At 32.8% G+C, this 17,674-nt stretch overlaps 2 protein-coding genes across 2 annotated transcripts; both read left to right on the top strand.

Moving 5' to 3' along the window:
- The first annotated feature begins 8,051 nt into the window (after positions 1-8,051).
- LOC122585416 (transcription factor DICHOTOMA-like) lies at positions 8,052-9,895 on the top strand. Its single transcript, XM_043757550.1, has 2 exons — positions 8,052-8,721; positions 9,013-9,895. Exons 1-2 carry the CDS (start codon positions 8,081-8,083, stop codon positions 9,638-9,640), a joined length of 1,269 nt encoding a protein of 422 aa, XP_043613485.1. The 5' UTR covers positions 8,052-8,080; the 3' UTR covers positions 9,641-9,895.
- Positions 9,896-15,515: 5,620 nt separating this feature from the next.
- Positions 15,516-16,908, top strand: LOC122592093 (transcription factor TCP2-like). The gene has a single exon (XM_043764302.1). The coding sequence runs from the start codon at positions 15,544-15,546 to the stop codon at positions 16,906-16,908; it is 1,365 nt and encodes a 454-aa protein (XP_043620237.1). The 5' UTR covers positions 15,516-15,543.
- Positions 16,909-17,674: the final 766 nt, after the last annotated feature.

The raw sequence follows: 17,674 nt of genomic DNA, 5'->3' as shown, positions 1-17,674 counted from the left end.
ATATGCTAAAATGTGTAATGAACCTTTAAGTGAAATGGGAATGTTGGTTTTGATAGAGAATGTAGGTATTAGAACAAGCAATAATTAATTGGTCAAAAGGTTATATTTTCATTTCATTAGAGAGTTTATATATGCTTATAATTTGCATATAAACCCCTTAACTAATTACAAGCAAGTACATGATAAATTACAAGACAAACCCTTAATCTAAATATACTAAACACCAAGGACATATTAAATACAAGTTTACAAAACACGTACTATAAAATATAAAGTTAACATCCCTTTTTTTGGCATTCAATAAATTTTTTAATGATGGTAATGTTTCTGAATTGTCAGGTTCCTTCAATGTAATTAAGTGGTTTATCTTTTGGATACCAAACTATGTAGTTAACTTTCGTTTATTATGTGCTTTTATTTTTGAATATCAACTATTTGTTTCAGTTTGCAAATACAGCCATACAAGTTATTTATTCATGGTTTGCCTTCTATTTCTTTTTACAATAATAGTTGTGTTAAATACATCCGGGTATACACCCGGGTTGATTAGTTAGTTATATATATTCTTCTTAAAATTAACTAAAAATTCTTTTGATTCTTAATTTGTATACACATGTCGTCATAATGGAGTTAGGAAGCTCTTTATCTGAAGGATTTATCATTAATTTAGTATATAATCATTAATGAATAAAGACCGGTCTTTAGCTTTAGGTATATGAATGAATGAATTTCAATTCACCAAAATCACGTTTCACAATTCACATATACAGTTTTAAAGATTAAAAAGACACTCATTACAATAATTCACCTCATTAAATTATGGAAAATAATTAATCTTTTGAATACATGACCTTAAAAATCCTTCTAATGTTTTCACTTCATAACATATGCAATCCATTAATTTTTATTACCACTCTCATCCTTCAGTTGTACCATGTGATGTCCAAGAGCTTTAGCTCAATGGTCACCAGGAAGTAGGATAGAGCTCCTGGATGTGCATACATCGCGGGTTCGAGTCTAGCAAACAGGAGTTTTTTTCCAATTATTTGGGTTTCCTCTTGAAAGGTATTTGAGGATGATCATGTCGCTGCCACTGATTGCAAAAGATGGTGACGTGAGTGATCCTAATAACATTTCAAAAAAAAATTGTACCATGTCACATGATCATATTTTTAATATGATTTTTAGGAGAATGTATTAAAAGGATTAATAGGTTTACATTGTGTTCTTGAGTTTTTTTTTAAGAAAAGAAAGAAATACAAATGATTTTATAACAATTTGTGTTCTTAGAGTTTTTTTAATAGAAGGAAAATAAAAGAAATGAAATGAAATAGATGGATATTTTAGTTGATTTTGTTTTCAAAATTTTCTTTCGGATAATTTTTAAAGTATCTTTTCTCTCTTATCCGCATCTCTTCCATTCATTTCATTTCTATTAAATTAGAACTAGAGAACAGAGTGTTAGGGATGGATGAAGCACATCCCATGTCAGGATAGTATTGTATCAAGCCTAGTTAAGTGAGATGAAAATTGAGTCGACTTAACGATATTCAATGGTGTCAATTACAAAGATCACATACCTAACATCATTTTATGAAAAAAAATAAATATTTTTTTACATCCTTTAGCCAACTCAGCTATATGTGTATAAGCCATTCAATGATACGTATGATGAAGTAAGCGAAAATAAGTGTTTGATTACATAATGAATAAGCTATGCCTGATTTTCAGTTCTTTATCATATTACTGTAATAGATTCAAATGAAATCATCTCAATTAGATATACTAGCCTAGTGCCCGTGCGTCAGCGGCTAAACGGTGATGATAATATAAAACATTCGAGGTGACGTAATGCTTTACAAAGTAACCGGTTAACGATATGGTATGGGCTTGTGATGTGCTCTGTCTAGGATGATCAGTATATGGTTAAATTAATCTTCATTTGCGAAATGTCAAAATATACTAACAACATACTCAAACTTCATGATATTCTTGCAAAAAAATTGTATCTTGAACATCCGTAAGTATTCACTAAATATTGAATGATAGAATATACAAAAATGAAAATGAATAGAATTTGGGTATCTCTCTTAACAGCACGACAGATGACATCTACGACATCATATCTTGACCACAAACTTGTTCCTTCAATTTTCTCATCAAGTCCCACCAATAGCATACCACAGTATGAGGCTAAGAGTCACAAGTTGCTTCCTATAAATAACGCCATCATGCTTCTATGGTTAAAAGAAAGATGTAGTTGTCCCAAACATGCATTGTTAAAGCAAAAAGCATAAAAGAAAGCATAAAACAAAAGCTTTTATTACAAAAAGATACTAACCCACTACAGAATATGATGTTACTTGCATATATGATTGCTAATACTTGAGCCTTAACTATCAGACTTGTTCCAAAATAAATGGAAACGAAATACCTGATCAAATACCTGACCAAATTTTATATTCTGCCATTAAAAACAGCTTCTCAAGCTTACTATTTTAAAGCACATGAGCAATCAAAAAGTAAATGGCAAAAATAAAACTCGATCACTTAAAATATTTAAGATGTATCATGAAGATGCATAATAATAAGAAGATGTTTCATAGCTAGTTATGTATCTTATTAATGAACTTAAATATGACAAACCCGGCCTACTGTAATTACGCAAAGATTATAATTCCAGAAAACGGGATTTATTTATTTAGATAGCGTAAAATGGAGAATGCACACCTAAACATTTCAGAAGTACATGGGTAAATTCAGATTGTTGAGTTACAAACATAATTAATCGTACTCTATGATAAAAATTTTAAGCCTTTGCATATATTAGTAAATGATCTGTCAATGTAATCGTTGTAGCCAACCTTCCAATCCTTCAGAGCCATATTTTCTTAATGTAAATGAGTGGTCATACACAATTGAAACATCTAGAGCATATGCAAATACATGCATCCATACATATAACATGAAATGTTTCTAGAATATAGACACACAATTGGTTTTCTCCAATTCCTTAAGCATCCTCATTGGATGTGTTCTGGCATCATTAACACTGTTAGCACCCATCATTCGGGTCCAAGCGCTGATAGCTTTAATTGTTGTGAGAGTTAATGTAATGGATGCACGTACACATTCTTGAGACTCTAAGGCTGATTTATATAGGCATCAACCATGCCTTTGATGTTGTCCATTTCACAAATCAATCCATTGTAGACCACTTTTGTGAGCATTGGCATGAGCTGATAAGTTTTTTAAAGTAATATATTATTCACTGGTTGTTATCAACAATACAATTATGCAAGAATGACATGAGTACTAACAGATTAGATACACTTATGGAGTTATGGTACTCTGAAAACCTGAAAATAACACTACATGATGAACAAACAAATATTTCAATCAAATATCTTCAGTTTATAAAATTCTTCACATCGAGCGCATTGAATTTCAATGCTCTAAGAAGGGTTAATTATCAGCTAAATCGTTCATCATTGTAAGTGCATTGATAGCATGATATCAAACTAATATAAAAGAAACGTTATGAATCAAAGTTACTAGTATTATGAGATAGCACTGGCAATTAAACCGTGTAACAAGAGAATCACAGATCGCAAAAAGTCATAATTCTACGTTTTTAGAAGGGATTAGTTTCTTCGAATGTAAGAAACTTTGAACAAATGTCTATAGTAGGAAATAACTAAAGTTGTGTGTATTGTATGTAAACAACTTTGAAATAATGTTTATTGTATTTAAGAATTTCGTTTCAACCAATTAAAATCTGACAAGTGGCACATGTATATGGTTGCCACGTATGTTTTCTTACATACAATAAACATTTTTTCGAGTTGCTTAGCTACAATACACATAACTTTAGTTTTTTTCCTACTATAGACATTCGGTCAAAGATAGTTACATTCCAGGAAATTAATCCCTTTTTAGAAAGATTCTACATTTGAAAAAACCCTTAAAATTATTAAAGGAATTTGGTATTCAAAAGCAAAACCCCTAAACTTTATAAAAAAGATATATACAAAAAAAAACAAATAGAAACATAAGAAGAAAAAAAGAAAAATATCCCTAAATCAATTTGAGCAAAAGTGTTATAATTACTCCATGTCCGTAAAGATCCTTGATCGCCAACGATTCAAAGATTGGCCGGCAATTACTATCAACTTAAAATAATCAAAAAAAAAAATTAAAAAAAAACAGATTAACCATTATATGATACATAATCGATCAAAGGAAAAAAAAAGCAAAATCATAACGAATTCACCTACTTTTTTCAAATGCATATTTTCCCTTTAAAGGGCAGAATTAATACTCGTAACCAGTGTTGTGAAACTCGACCGATACAGTCGAGTCGGATCGTGTATCGGTCGACGGACGATACGAGTTTTCCATAATCGGTCTGAAAATTGACCAAGGTTCCAGACTCGGGCCAACTTGGTTAAGACTCAGTTGTATCGGTCAAGACTTGCCTGTATCGGATCTGGTCAACCAAAGTCAAACCTTTTTTTTTTTTTCTTTTTTTAAAAGATTTTATCAATTATGTTAGTGTTTCTAGACAATTATGTTTAAGTTGAAAAATTATGTTATTTTAAGTTTGAAGTTTTTTTTATATATTTTTCATTTTTTCTTACATATAAGTTCAAAAACTAATATTTTATACATAAAAACTCCACTATTCACCGATCCAATTTAAAAAAAATTCGGACTCCCACTCGTCAATCTGATCCCGATTCCCGAGTTCTGCAACCTTGCTCGTAACACACAATCTACTAATAATCTTATTTAAAGGACGGATAAAATAAAATTTTGTACTCTTTGGTGGTTAACTGGTTATATATTATTGGGCTTTAATGGGCAGAATTCATTGCAAAGTATTCTAGGCCCAAATATTCTTGGACGGGCCGTAGCCAATCCGATTCATCACATATTCACATAGTGATAGCTAGCCTGATAGCTCCGCACCGCCATTGGGGATTTGGGTCGAAGCAAAAAATCCCTACCAAGAAAGTGGAATACCCTTGTAGTCATTTCCTAGCTATTCTCTGAACATATTACCTAGTGAGATTCGAACTTGAAATGTCCCATATCTTGATAAGTGTGCAGCCGAAATTAAATTGTGTGCAACCATACACTTATCAAGTTGTAGAGTACAAACATATAATGTATGTATTTGTTGTATATGATAAAATTAAACTGTGTAGGGATCATCTCTCATATCTTTACCATTAAGCCACATTATATAAACTTGATAAGTGTGCAGCGGAAATTGTTTGGTTTGAAGTTCGTATAGCTTAATTTTCTCTAAATTTGAAGTCTCATGGTCAAGTCTTAATTTAACCTCTTTCCATATATTTTCCACATGATTGTGCCCTTGGTAGTTATGTTTTGGCCGTTCAGATGTCGGATTTCATTTATGATTGCTAAGATTTTAATGCATTCTTATTAGTTTTGAGTAATAATAATGGTCTTGAATACGTTAATGTGTGACAATTGTAATTAATAAATTTAATAAGGAAAAAATGAATATGTGGCTATTATTCATCCAACTTAGATGGAAAATACTTCACATATTAATTTTTTAATATTTAAAATAAATGTTTGCCCTCATATTTTTTATATTTTAAAAAATGGTAAGTGAAAAACTTTTCACTCAACTTAGATGCTTAACAGCCTCATATTGTCATCTCTTGTTTAATAATTAGCACCACGTTAACAAATATTGTATGAAACTTCTAAGTAAACCAGCTCTTAATTAAAAATTAACAAAATGATTAAAATCGGAATTAACAAATACAACCAATTGAGAAAATGCTTAATTTGTTCTCGACTTTTATGTAATTAAGCTAAGATCATTTGTTACATTTTGAGATGTAAACAAAGACAATCATTGTTTGCGGCATTCAGTCAAAGATTTATGATAACTTTGTCCCACAAAAATAATGGACATAAAAGAACACTAATGCTACTTAATGGTGCCTTTGAATGTGATTTAAAAACCGTCCTTCATTTAGCCCTCCTACAGTTGGTAGCTAGATCTCTATTTCTACTAACCACCTCTTAACTCTTACCCATTCAGTCCCCAAAACAACAAGCTTCTCATTTTAACAAAGCCGTTTTTGGATCCGATTCAAACTATAAGTTCAATACAGGGCCGTCTTATGGAATTCGGAGGCCAAAAACGAATATTCTTATTACGGACTTATGAAGATACATACAACATCATAGTACGCTTTTTTTTGTTCGACATTAAACTTTCTAATTTTGTTTATAACAGTTATATGTAAACTCGATTCTCAATAGTACATTGATTTTCAACTTATTCAAGGAATTATTTTTGTACTTTATTTCAACAAAATTGCATATCAATCAATAAGTATATGCAAAATTACGTTGTAGCTCTAGTCCTCTAGGCCGGATATGTTTATTTTTGCTAATAATTCACAAAATAAGTTTAAAATATATGTCTTTTAGTATAGTTTGACTTTTGAAATTTTTTTCTCAATTTGACTATAATTTTTTTTATTTTCGTAATACAATACTAGATGTAAAATATATGGATGGATTGAGTTTTAAATTTATTTTTCATCGATATATCTTTTATTAAGTTTTATATTAGACAAACAAAAGTACATAAAAAAAAACTCTAACAAGTCAAATTTTGACATTTAAATTATAGTGGATGGACAAGTTAATTAAGACGTGTAAGGTAAAATCAATATTAAATGGATATGTGTACAGATTTTGTGTATAGCACGTAACAAGCAGGGAAGATTGAGCCAATGATGACTAGTCTAATTGGTCAGAGAAATCACAGATTTTACCTAAGGTCTTGAGTTCGATCCTTAGGGATGACAAGTTTTGGGGTATTTCTTCTAAATACTTGTAACCAGTGGCAGATCTTGAAAATTTTAGCGATGGGGCCAATTTTTTTTTATGCGATCTTTATGTTCCGACTATTATATTAGAGTCATGTAATTTACTAATTCGGGTCGGTTCAAATAAAAATAACACTAATAATCTAAATTTTCTATTCAAATTACTAATACATAATTTCTAACAAACAAAAAACTACATATACTTTTGAAAATACCAAGACAAAAGGCGTGTACTATGTAATAGAGTTACATGTCAGTGTTACGATCTTTAAGCTATTTGAACAAATCTACTATCCAACTCATGTATCTGTATATCCAATGTGGCTGTAAACAAATCTACTCGGTACTAATGTTCAAATATGACATGAAGATATTTTCTACGAGGCCAATATCGAGTAAATGTATATGGAGATTACATATCTGGCATCTCTACTTGATGCTTGTTACATAAAAAGGTCATCTTGTCAAGTAAAAAATCAAACCCAATGTTTATGTAATTATTTAGACCCACCTTAGTTGTTGAAACTAAAAAAAAAAGGGACAAACACAATGCCTAAAACATAAAATTTTTAGTGGGCTAAATGAATTGTAGGATATATATAAAAACTAAAAAGTTAGATTTTATTAGACTATTAAATTCATTAAATATATCACAAGTTTTTAAAAAAGTAATCCCTAGGGCCGATTTAATATATATCAAAAAACGGCAGTGGCACGAGCCCCCATTGAAAGAACAGTCTTTGCTTGTAACGGCTCATTGTCAACATCTCGTTGTCTAGGATACATGCAAATCTTCACTATTATACGGTGAGGTTTCTCTGATATTGATACCCATTGAATGTTGGGGAAAAAAAAATAAAGCAGGGGAGATTGCTAAATGTTTCCAAAGTATAATTTTATTTTATTTTTTAAATTTTCTTAGCTACCTTCGTATGAAACAGAGTCAGCCAATAAAGTGAAACTACGTCTACTCAACAGTTGATGGTCTAGACTTGTAGTTCACTAAACTACTCGTAATAATAATATCTATAGTACACATTGTTTTACTTCTGCATTTGCTACATACATTTAACAAATTGACCATTTTTCTTTGTATCAATATCATGCAATAAAAACCTATCATAATCGATCTTCACCCTAATTCAAACTCGCTACGCAAAAAAATAAAAACCACATCTCTCTTCCCACCCCTAATTATGGATTACATGTTTTCTCCAAGAAACAATGAAAACTTGTTGCTTAATTCGGACAAGTTAGCCAATCATGGAAATATTAACTTAAGACAAGAAGAAGAACAACAACCTTTGTTCTTGCACTTCCCTTCACCTTTCCTTGATAACATGGATTCGACTACAATACTTCCAAACCTCGACAACCATCGTATCTCCACCGACGTTTGCAAAACCACGGCCAAGTTGACCACGAACAACGTAACCTTGAAGCCAAAATGTAGTGTAAGGAAGAAAAGAAGTGTTGGTAAGAAAGATAGGCATAGCAAAATTCATACAGCTCAGGGCCTTAGAGACCGGAGAATGAGGTTATCGGTTCACACAGCTCGCAAGTTTTTTGATCTTAATGATATGTTAGGTTTTGACAAAGCTAGCAAAACCATTGAGTGGCTGTTTGCTCAATCCCAGAAGGCGATTGAAGAAGTCACTCATGAAACTCTTCAATCAGATGATGCTAATACTCAAACAGAAGTTGGCAAGGAAAATAATGAGTGTGAATCACCTTTGTCTGTCTGTGAAACCGAATCTACTACCGTGATGGAGATCACGGCTAGTACAGACTTAGATGACAATTTGGAGCTCCATCAAACACAACAAGTTAGCCCATTGTAAGTACTTTCTTGATTGACTAATGCAGCACACACTTAAATTTAGTGTAAAATTGATAAATGTTATGTTAACCGAAGAAATTCGGTGTCACAAATTGATCTACGCACTTTTTAGGATCGAGTGAACACAGTTTAAATTTTTCATAGTTGAAAGTGCGATCATAATTTTGCTTCAACTATGTGAGCTGAGTGAACAACTTTGACATGCATGTTTTTAAACATTAATGTGAACACTAGCTAACATTTTGTGTGTATTATATAGTATATAAATAATTTGCATATTTATTGTAGTGACATCGGAGATGAGACCTCAGGAAAGGCAATTAAAAGTTACCCATCCGTTAAGGAATCTAGAAGTGAAGCAATTAGATCATCAATAGCAAGGGAGACCACAAGAGACACGATGATGATGATCAAGCATCTTGAGAAACCGGCGAAACAGATGTTTCAATTATCCGATCCTAGTGTTGATTTCAATCAATCACAATTAGGATTTTCGAAAAAAAATCTAGCAGATAACCATAACATGGAAGAACCATCATCATGTTATCCACTAGAATATTCAAACACCTATCATTTTCTTAAGCACCTTAACTTGGATAATACTACTACTACTAGTGCAAAGAATAATAATACCACCGGTACTTATAATTTGGGGAATAATAATATGACTTCCATTTCATCAACAACAAGTTGCTCCGTATTTGATTACAACAAAGCTCTTGCTGAACCACCGGCTGGCTGGTTAAATTCAAGAAATACATTCTTGGGGTTCCTTGGTGGATGGGACACCACAAATATTATTAATTCAAGATCAATGGAATCCGCAAACAATGGTAATGATGTGAATGGACACAACAACCCGGCATCAGGTATAATTTCCTCTGGTTTTTCAAATTTCCATAGTCAAGGGCGGTAAAATAATATTCCTTGGATCATCATCATATCACTGCAGTCGTCATATGAGCCACTACTATAATTATTGTACCTTTAATTACCATCATATCGATCTATTTCGTTCGTTCGTTGATCTTGAAAAAAGTTCAACTTGGTTATAGGTTCATTTGGAATAAGTGGAGGTAGACTTACACCATATATATTGTATTAAATTTTTGGGTACGTCGTTGTTATGTCAATTAGTATACAAAACTGGTACTTATAATCTCTAGCTATATATGCTGTGTAATTAGTGATGATTTCTTAATTGGTGCTAATTAATTTGCCTAGCAAGTCCAAATTCATGTTTTGTTAATTTCCTATTGGGGTCATAAATCCCGCGAAGTCATGTCATATATTTGATTATACATTTATACCACGTACATATAAAAACACACGAGTCCTGTTTGTGAACTTATTAGAGCACCCCCAATAATGGGTGGGGTGAATACTATCCAATACAGTGTAACATCAGCGCCACATAAGAAAAACTTCTTCCCAATACATTTTTCTCAATTTACACTCAATACCCAATACATCCCAATATATATCTAGGACCCACCATTTTAAATAATAAATATTAAACTATGTGAGAGAAAAAAAAAAAGAAGCAATCCTCCGTATTCACCACCACAATTCTCCAAATACACTCTCCAATACTAACCCAATACATAACACTCCCAACGGTATTCATCCGTATTGAAATCCAATACTACCCAATACTATGTACATTGGGGGTGCTCTTATTGGGATAGTAACTTAGGCATGTGCATGGGTCAAAACCCGGCCGTATCCAGCCCGACCCGTGCAAACCTGTGACTTGGCAAAGCACCAAAATCCAAGAAACGTCGTTTTTGACCGCTTTGAACCTGGCTCACTGCGATGTTCCTCGCATCAAAGTCAACCAGTTGTCAGAACTTCAAACTTCTCATCAACAACTCCCACTCGGCGAAATATGTAAAAGCCGGACCTCATGTTGCTTTGTTTGGATTGTTGCCTCATCAACATTGCTAGGATGGTTGTTTGCATTGCTCATACGGGTGAAAATTTGGTTAGAAGGCTTGAATTGATAGCTTGGATAAACTTTTTCCATAAAAGTGAAAGGGTTTTTGTAAAAAAGAAAGAGTTACAGAGATGTTGAAAAGAAAGGAAGTAAAAGATGTATGTAAAAAAATGGTATATACAAATATTAGCCTTTAAAATTTTGCTCCTTTTCATATTAGGTGTTTTGATATTAGGGGTTGTTTCAGCTCTTGCTGCAAATCGCGGTCCAAGTCCATTTAACAAAATAATTACAACCATGATGATGGGTTAACTTACAATGATAGGCTCGGGAAAATATTAGCCTAAACAGCCATAATATAATTAACATTTAAAATCTATGAGAATCAATTAAAATCTAGTAAGGAAAATAGATGGTTGAGAAGTTGAGTCTTTACTCAAAGGATACAAAACTTAACAAAAATATAGTAAATATATTTTTATTTTTTTTGAAAAACACTACTTTAGTAAATACTTCTTAAAACACGGCAATTTGGTGATTATTTTTTCTAATAACACCACTTGAAAGTTTAACCGTTGCATTGATGATCCTTTATAAATTGCACAATAGTTTCATGCACATCAATACATGATCCTTTCACCTTCAATTTTGGTTCTCAAATACATAATTTATAGTCAAAAATATTTGGTATCATAGTTGTTTAGACTTTAGATCACGCCTTTGGCGGGTCGAGACCCTAATAACACGCGAGGCTCAAAGGCTTTTCATGTGAAGCCCGTTTAACAAGCCCATTAAAGCGATGGGCTTTGTATTCAAGCTCAAACTTTTCCAAATTGCATTTGATGAAAGTTTTTTGGGGTCGTTTTTTTTATTTTTTATTTTTTTTATAAGTAAGGTTTTAGTTGGTTGATTAATTCAGTTATTCAGGACGGTGAATATCAGTCAACAAATAATTGTAACCATTATATTACAAAAGGTGATCTTAATAAGAGAAATGGTAGAATGACAAACTAAATATAAATAAATGTTGGGGATATCATACGTACAGCTGTATGTATGATAGGTACAACCAAGTTGAAAATTAGAGAGCATTTTTGATACATATATAAATTGAAGGATAAAAGTGTAAAATCAGGGGGCATTTTTGTGTGTGTAGTATCTAAGCTTGAGTACAATTTGCTGTACCTATCATTTTCCCATAAATGTTTATAAATTTATGTGCTACCAATAAGAGATGGAGAAAAAAACATGATAGATAAAACAGATTGTATTCGATTGTTCATCTCACATGACAACTCTATTTATAAACATTTGTTTGTAATTAGTTTGTCATCTAATATTTTTATATAAATATCATAAATATTGATTTATTTATCATACATGTATCTTTTAAAATATACTATACAAGTCAGTATTAAAATATACATGTGATAAATATATCAAATGTTCTGATACTAATATCACTTCTCATTATGTTATTGTAAATTGAAAATCGTGGAAAATGTCAAAACAAACATCGGATTATTTATAAGTTCGATTAACCTTCGAGATTCAAGATAAAACATCACAAAGATACTCTTATGGTTTTCTAACTATATTAATACGATCATAAGTTTATCCAATGGCATATGTTATTTTCTGTAACAGCTTTATTATACTATCTAATTAGGTGCTAGAAATTTACAAAGTTTAGATATAACAAGGAAAAAAGGATCAATTCCCCAATCAAACGAGTTGAATTCACAATTTCAAATGGCATATGTTTGATATTTTCTCTTTCAATAGAGAATTTAGATCTCAATAAAACCAATTAACAAAAATCTACCTACAAAATTGATATATCTGCAAACAAACACATAACAATAACAACAATAATACACCCAAATACAGACATACGGGATATAGAGATGTAGACAGTTTTTCTTTAACCCGGAGTAAAGTTATTAGTTCCAAAAAGATTTTTGACCAAACAAGAAAATAGCATGAGTGCAAACAAACACTTATACACTTATACTTATATGCATTACACGTAGATTTTCATAATTACTCGGACAAAAAAGAGTAGATTTTTATAATTACTCGGACAAAAAAAATACTACACAAATTGTGGCAAATGAAGATAGCATAAAATTGTGCGACTTCTTTAATTTTAAAGTACCATAAATTATTATTATTATTATTATATTAAGTTTGCTTCGATATTATGATTCGGCGTTCGAAGACTCCTAGCCAAAACATAGAAATTGAATTGATAAGGCACATATATAGAGGTCATGCCTAACAGGCTTCCTTGCCAATTAGTATTCGCCCTCTGATGGCATGGGGGTGTTGCATTATGCGTTTCCCTCTTTGGTTTTGCTGGAACCACCACAGCTGAGGCTAAAGCTCGATCGGCCACTTCTAGCTTATTTTGCATAAGGTGATGATTCATATACCACTATTTTTTCATCGATCCACACATCACCAAACGTGGATTTATTGTACAACATAATAATGCGAAATTAATCTGGTAATGTAAGACTTAAAAAACTGGTGTACGGATCACCACTACTACTGTATGCAATCAAATTAATGTACCCATTATTAAAGGCTTTCAATTCTCATGTATCAAGATTTTATTAAGTACCCAAATAATACTGTAATATTTTAGGGTCTTATCTTTATGGTATTTAAATTGATATATCAATTATAGATCGTGTATCCTAGTCGTGTAGACGTTATGTGTACATCTTTTATAAATAAAAATGTACGTGAGGATAAATTACTTATTTTCAATATAGTTCTTTAATTTGAACACAACCAATAAATAAAGGGTACCACACTCGCGGAAATTATAACTTGTGGTGGTCAAACTGTGATAACCTATAATTCAAGGGCCCAGTAACATAAAACTATGGACATATGAGGTCTAAATGCAATTAAACACACCTACTTTATTAGAAGTGGAAGAAGAAAGAGACAATGTACCAAAGATAGGGCTTTTATAGGACGGTCCATATATATTTTCAGTCAAAGATGCATGACTACTTTGGCACCTTTCGTGAGCATAAAATACCAGTTTTGTCTCAACAAAAACCACTCAATTCTTTTTTATTTTATTTTCTTTACAACGTATAAACGATCTAAGCATAAATTAGAATTAATTCTAACTGATACTAAAATATACGTAGTAAGCAACCTAGCTTTTTCTTAATGACTTTCGTTTAAAACTTCGTGTCGCAATTCGATAGCAGGAGGTCTAGCATACGATATCTTAACCGGTTACACACTAGAAAGCGTTACTGAAGTAGACATGTCTATTTCAAATGACTGATAGATGTGAGAAAACCCTCTACTAATTCGCCCATAAGACACAACGATCGATTAATAGATCGAGTAAACCTTTGTCTCCTCCAAAACTTAAACCTGGGTTACGAGGCCCAAACCCCTTCATTGAAAGACTGCCTTGCCACCTCAATGACACGTAAGTTACCTAGCTACGTTTTAATCCCTTATAGTTTTGAATATTCTTGATTTTTTGGTTGTTATGTTAGATGAAATATACATTAAATACCAAGCACGCACGGGGTTACAGTTTTAAATGACATCCGTTTACCTATAAACCAAAAGATCGACTAGCTTAAACCCAGGTAATTAATCTTTCAATTTTTCTTGACATATATATATATATACATATATATATATATATATATATAAATCCTCGTATGAGATGTATCATCAAATAGGAGAATTAAGAGGGTCAAAAGCAACCGGTTAAATCATATGCTCAATTCCAGCCATAGTTAATACACAATATAATCTTTAAGACTTTAAGGTCATTCATATTTGGTTTGCAGACGATGATGGCGTTGATGGAAGACTGATAATGGATTGATTATCCAATAATGTTCGTTTCAAATGTTGAAGCGAATATTTTTTTTTATTATTCTTGGGCTTGAGGTCCCTTCCACCTTGGTGGATCTGGAAGCAGCCTCTCTACCTTTGAGTAGAGGTAAGGTCTGTCTACATCATACCTCCCCCGTACCCCGGCTTTGCCGGGATTGGGTACCGTTGCCGTTACCACGCGCGAGCATCATGTCACGTCAACTTTTCATATAAAGCATAAACTTACTCGACCAAATTCTACATATATATTCCTATGCACGTACTCGACCAAATTCATAGCCAGATGGCCAAAAAGTTATATAGATGTTATGAACTTAATTATCTATGGAGTGCAAAAGTTTAATTATATAGTGAAATTTCCAAGTGATCATGGATATTTTTACTATATATGGACTTGAAATGCTATGGACTTAGCATTGGAGTGACAAATTTGACATATTATGGTACTAGTTGTTGATTAATTAATTAATGAGATATCATGATACATATGAAGAAAATAAGAATAGGTAGAATTTGAATGTTCTCACCTTATCTTTATGCCTATATGGGCTATATCCCTCCCTAGTGAAGTAACCCAAGATATAGGTAGGTTAATCTGATATGATACCACGTGAAGTGCTTAGCATGTTTTTTTTACTTTATCTCTCTCTCTCTCTCATCACTAGCTAACTTATGGTCCAACAACTGATAAAAACAACACTACGACTTCTTTCTGTATAGTACGTACTAAAGCATCATTATCAAGTGTGTTCCTTCATAACCCTTTTCAGTTATATATGAGCTGTTCGTCCTCCTCCTTCTTCTTCTTCACTTAATTGTGCGTTACAGCATCACCCTCACTAATTTAACTTACACAACAACTTTACTATATATCTCTTCAATCTCGATCTCTTGATATATATATATATATCCCTAGCTAGCTAGCTAGGAACAAACTATAATAATTCTTATAATAAATATATGTGTCTAAAAATAGTTATAGCTAGTATTTCATTAATATGGAGCATGTAGTGTTTTCTTCAAGAAATGATGAGTGTCATAATTTGATGAATACAAAAAACAATGATATGAATTCAAGTACTCATGATGAAGATGATGAGCTGCCTTTGTTTTTGGACTTCCCTCCACCCTTCTTTGATGATATCACTACTATACCGATACTCGAAAACAATTACCATACTACCCCTCAAAACCACCTTAGCTCGTCCCCAAGTAAACCGGCTTTACACACTACTACCGCCGATCAGACGTCGACTGAATTGAAACAACGTACAAAGAAAAGAAGAAGTGTTGGGAAGAAAGACAGGCACAGCAAGATAAACACGGCTCAAGGCCTAAGAGACAGAAGAATGAGGCTGTCGCTCGATATAGCTCGAAAGTTTTTCGATCTTCAAGACTTGTTAGGGTTTGATAAAGCAAGTAAGACCATTGAGTGGCTGTTTTGCAAGTCCAATAAAGCTATCAAAGAGGTTGCTGATAAGTACTTCATTATTAATCCACAACAAATCAACAACCATCAAAGCAAGAGTGTTTTTGAAGAGATCGAGAGGATGGCGGACTCACTTTTGACTAGTCATGACATCAAGTTAGCTGCTACGACCAAACTCGATAGCTCAAAGGAGGAGGAAGAGATGAAGAACAGGGAATATTCAAGGAAGGTGCAAATTATTAGTCAAAATAATAATAATAATTTGTCTGTAAAGGAGACAAGGGAGCTGGCTCGAGCAAGGGCTAGGGGTAGAACACGCGAGAGACTAATGATCAAGGAACAACTAATTGAGAATAATAAATCCAAGCAAGATTTGTTCTCAGGGGGAGAGTACCCTAATAATTATAATAATCATGAAATTTATAGATTTGGGTTGAGGTGCTTACCAAGCCCTAATCATAACCACAATGTGGAAGACCAGTTAGGGTATACTACTTCCAATTCATCTAAACCGACCCAGCCATCGAGTCTCTCCTTTGAACAACATTCGAGTAGTACGCATCATCATCATCAGTACTTGCTTCATCAGCATCAGCTGCAATCGGCGACTACTACTAATGCTGTTAATAATGGTTTTAACATTATTAATTATTCATCAGGGACAGCTATTAATGTGGGGGCAGCATCCTCAACATACTGCTCATCCTCATTGATTAACAACAACGATGACCGTCCTGCAGCTGCAGGTAATTGGCTAAACTACTACAGCAATAACAACAGATTTTCTGGCGTGGCGCCTGGAGGTTGGGAGGAGGATGCTGCAGGTACTAATTATTATGCTATGACCGACGAGAACTACTGCAACTATGGAATTGTGCCGAGTACTCCAGCTGCAGGTGATATTCTTTATGAGGAACAAAACCCTAGTTATTAATCGTTTCTCGATCTTGTCCAACATTAATAATATTAATATGCATTTCCAATCATCTCAAAACCAAAGGTAATTAATTAATCAAGCGCGCAATTCCATCCCCTGCGCGCATCAATAAGATAATCAGAAATGTATCTTTATTAGCTCCAGCGGCATGTATGTTATATGTATATATAAACCGGATTAATTCTACCCACAACCCATCCTGCTGCCCTTCATCTGGCAATCTTATATGTTATTCTTGATTAGGATCATTACATTTTGGATTTTTTATTTTCATCAGCATAAATTTCCATGTATGTTGTTTCAATGTATGTGTGGGATCAGATATCGATCAGGGAGGTAATTTGTACACCACAACAAACTACTACATTATCCTCTACAGTAATTTAAAAGCATGGTTGTGGCGTTTGGTGTAATTTGTGTGGTGTAAGGATCCCCTCCGTTATATACTTAGATTAATTGTTATTGTTATTTCAATCGTCTTTTGATCTATGGCCATTCGAAATTCCATTCCTAGTATGTATTTCATTCAAAAAGGTTATCTGTATATCTTAAAGCTCTGGCTATGTTAAAGTGTATGGTAATAAATTGGTAAGTATTAATTTGAATGATAAACTTACCTATTTGTTTTTCATCAAAACTCTGATACAAAATACTTTTCCATGCTCGATCACCTTATTTGTTTGTGTAATGGTAAAAACTCTTATTTCTCTCGGGTGCGCCCTACAGAATTCACTTCGATCAAAAAACCATCTGCAACAAACTA

The sequence above is a fragment of the Erigeron canadensis genome, chromosome 1 (assembly GCF_010389155.1).
Source record: "Erigeron canadensis isolate Cc75 chromosome 1, C_canadensis_v1, whole genome shotgun sequence".
Taxonomy (NCBI): Eukaryota; Viridiplantae; Streptophyta; class Magnoliopsida; order Asterales; family Asteraceae; genus Erigeron; species Erigeron canadensis.
The sequence above is the reverse complement of the archived record's forward strand: the minus strand, read 5'-3'. Positions and strand labels throughout refer to the sequence as shown.

Coding starts and splice junctions, on each gene's coding strand:
- LOC122585416 (XM_043757550.1), top strand. CDS start 8,081: ATGGATTACATGTTTTCTCCAAGAAACAATGAAAACTTGTTGCTTAAT. Junction 8,722..9,012: donor ACACAACAAGTTAGCCCATT/GTAAGTACTTTC, acceptor TATTTATTGTAG/TGACATCGGAGATGAGACCT.
- LOC122592093 (XM_043764302.1), top strand. CDS start 15,544: ATGGAGCATGTAGTGTTTTCTTCAAGAAATGATGAGTGTCATAATTTG.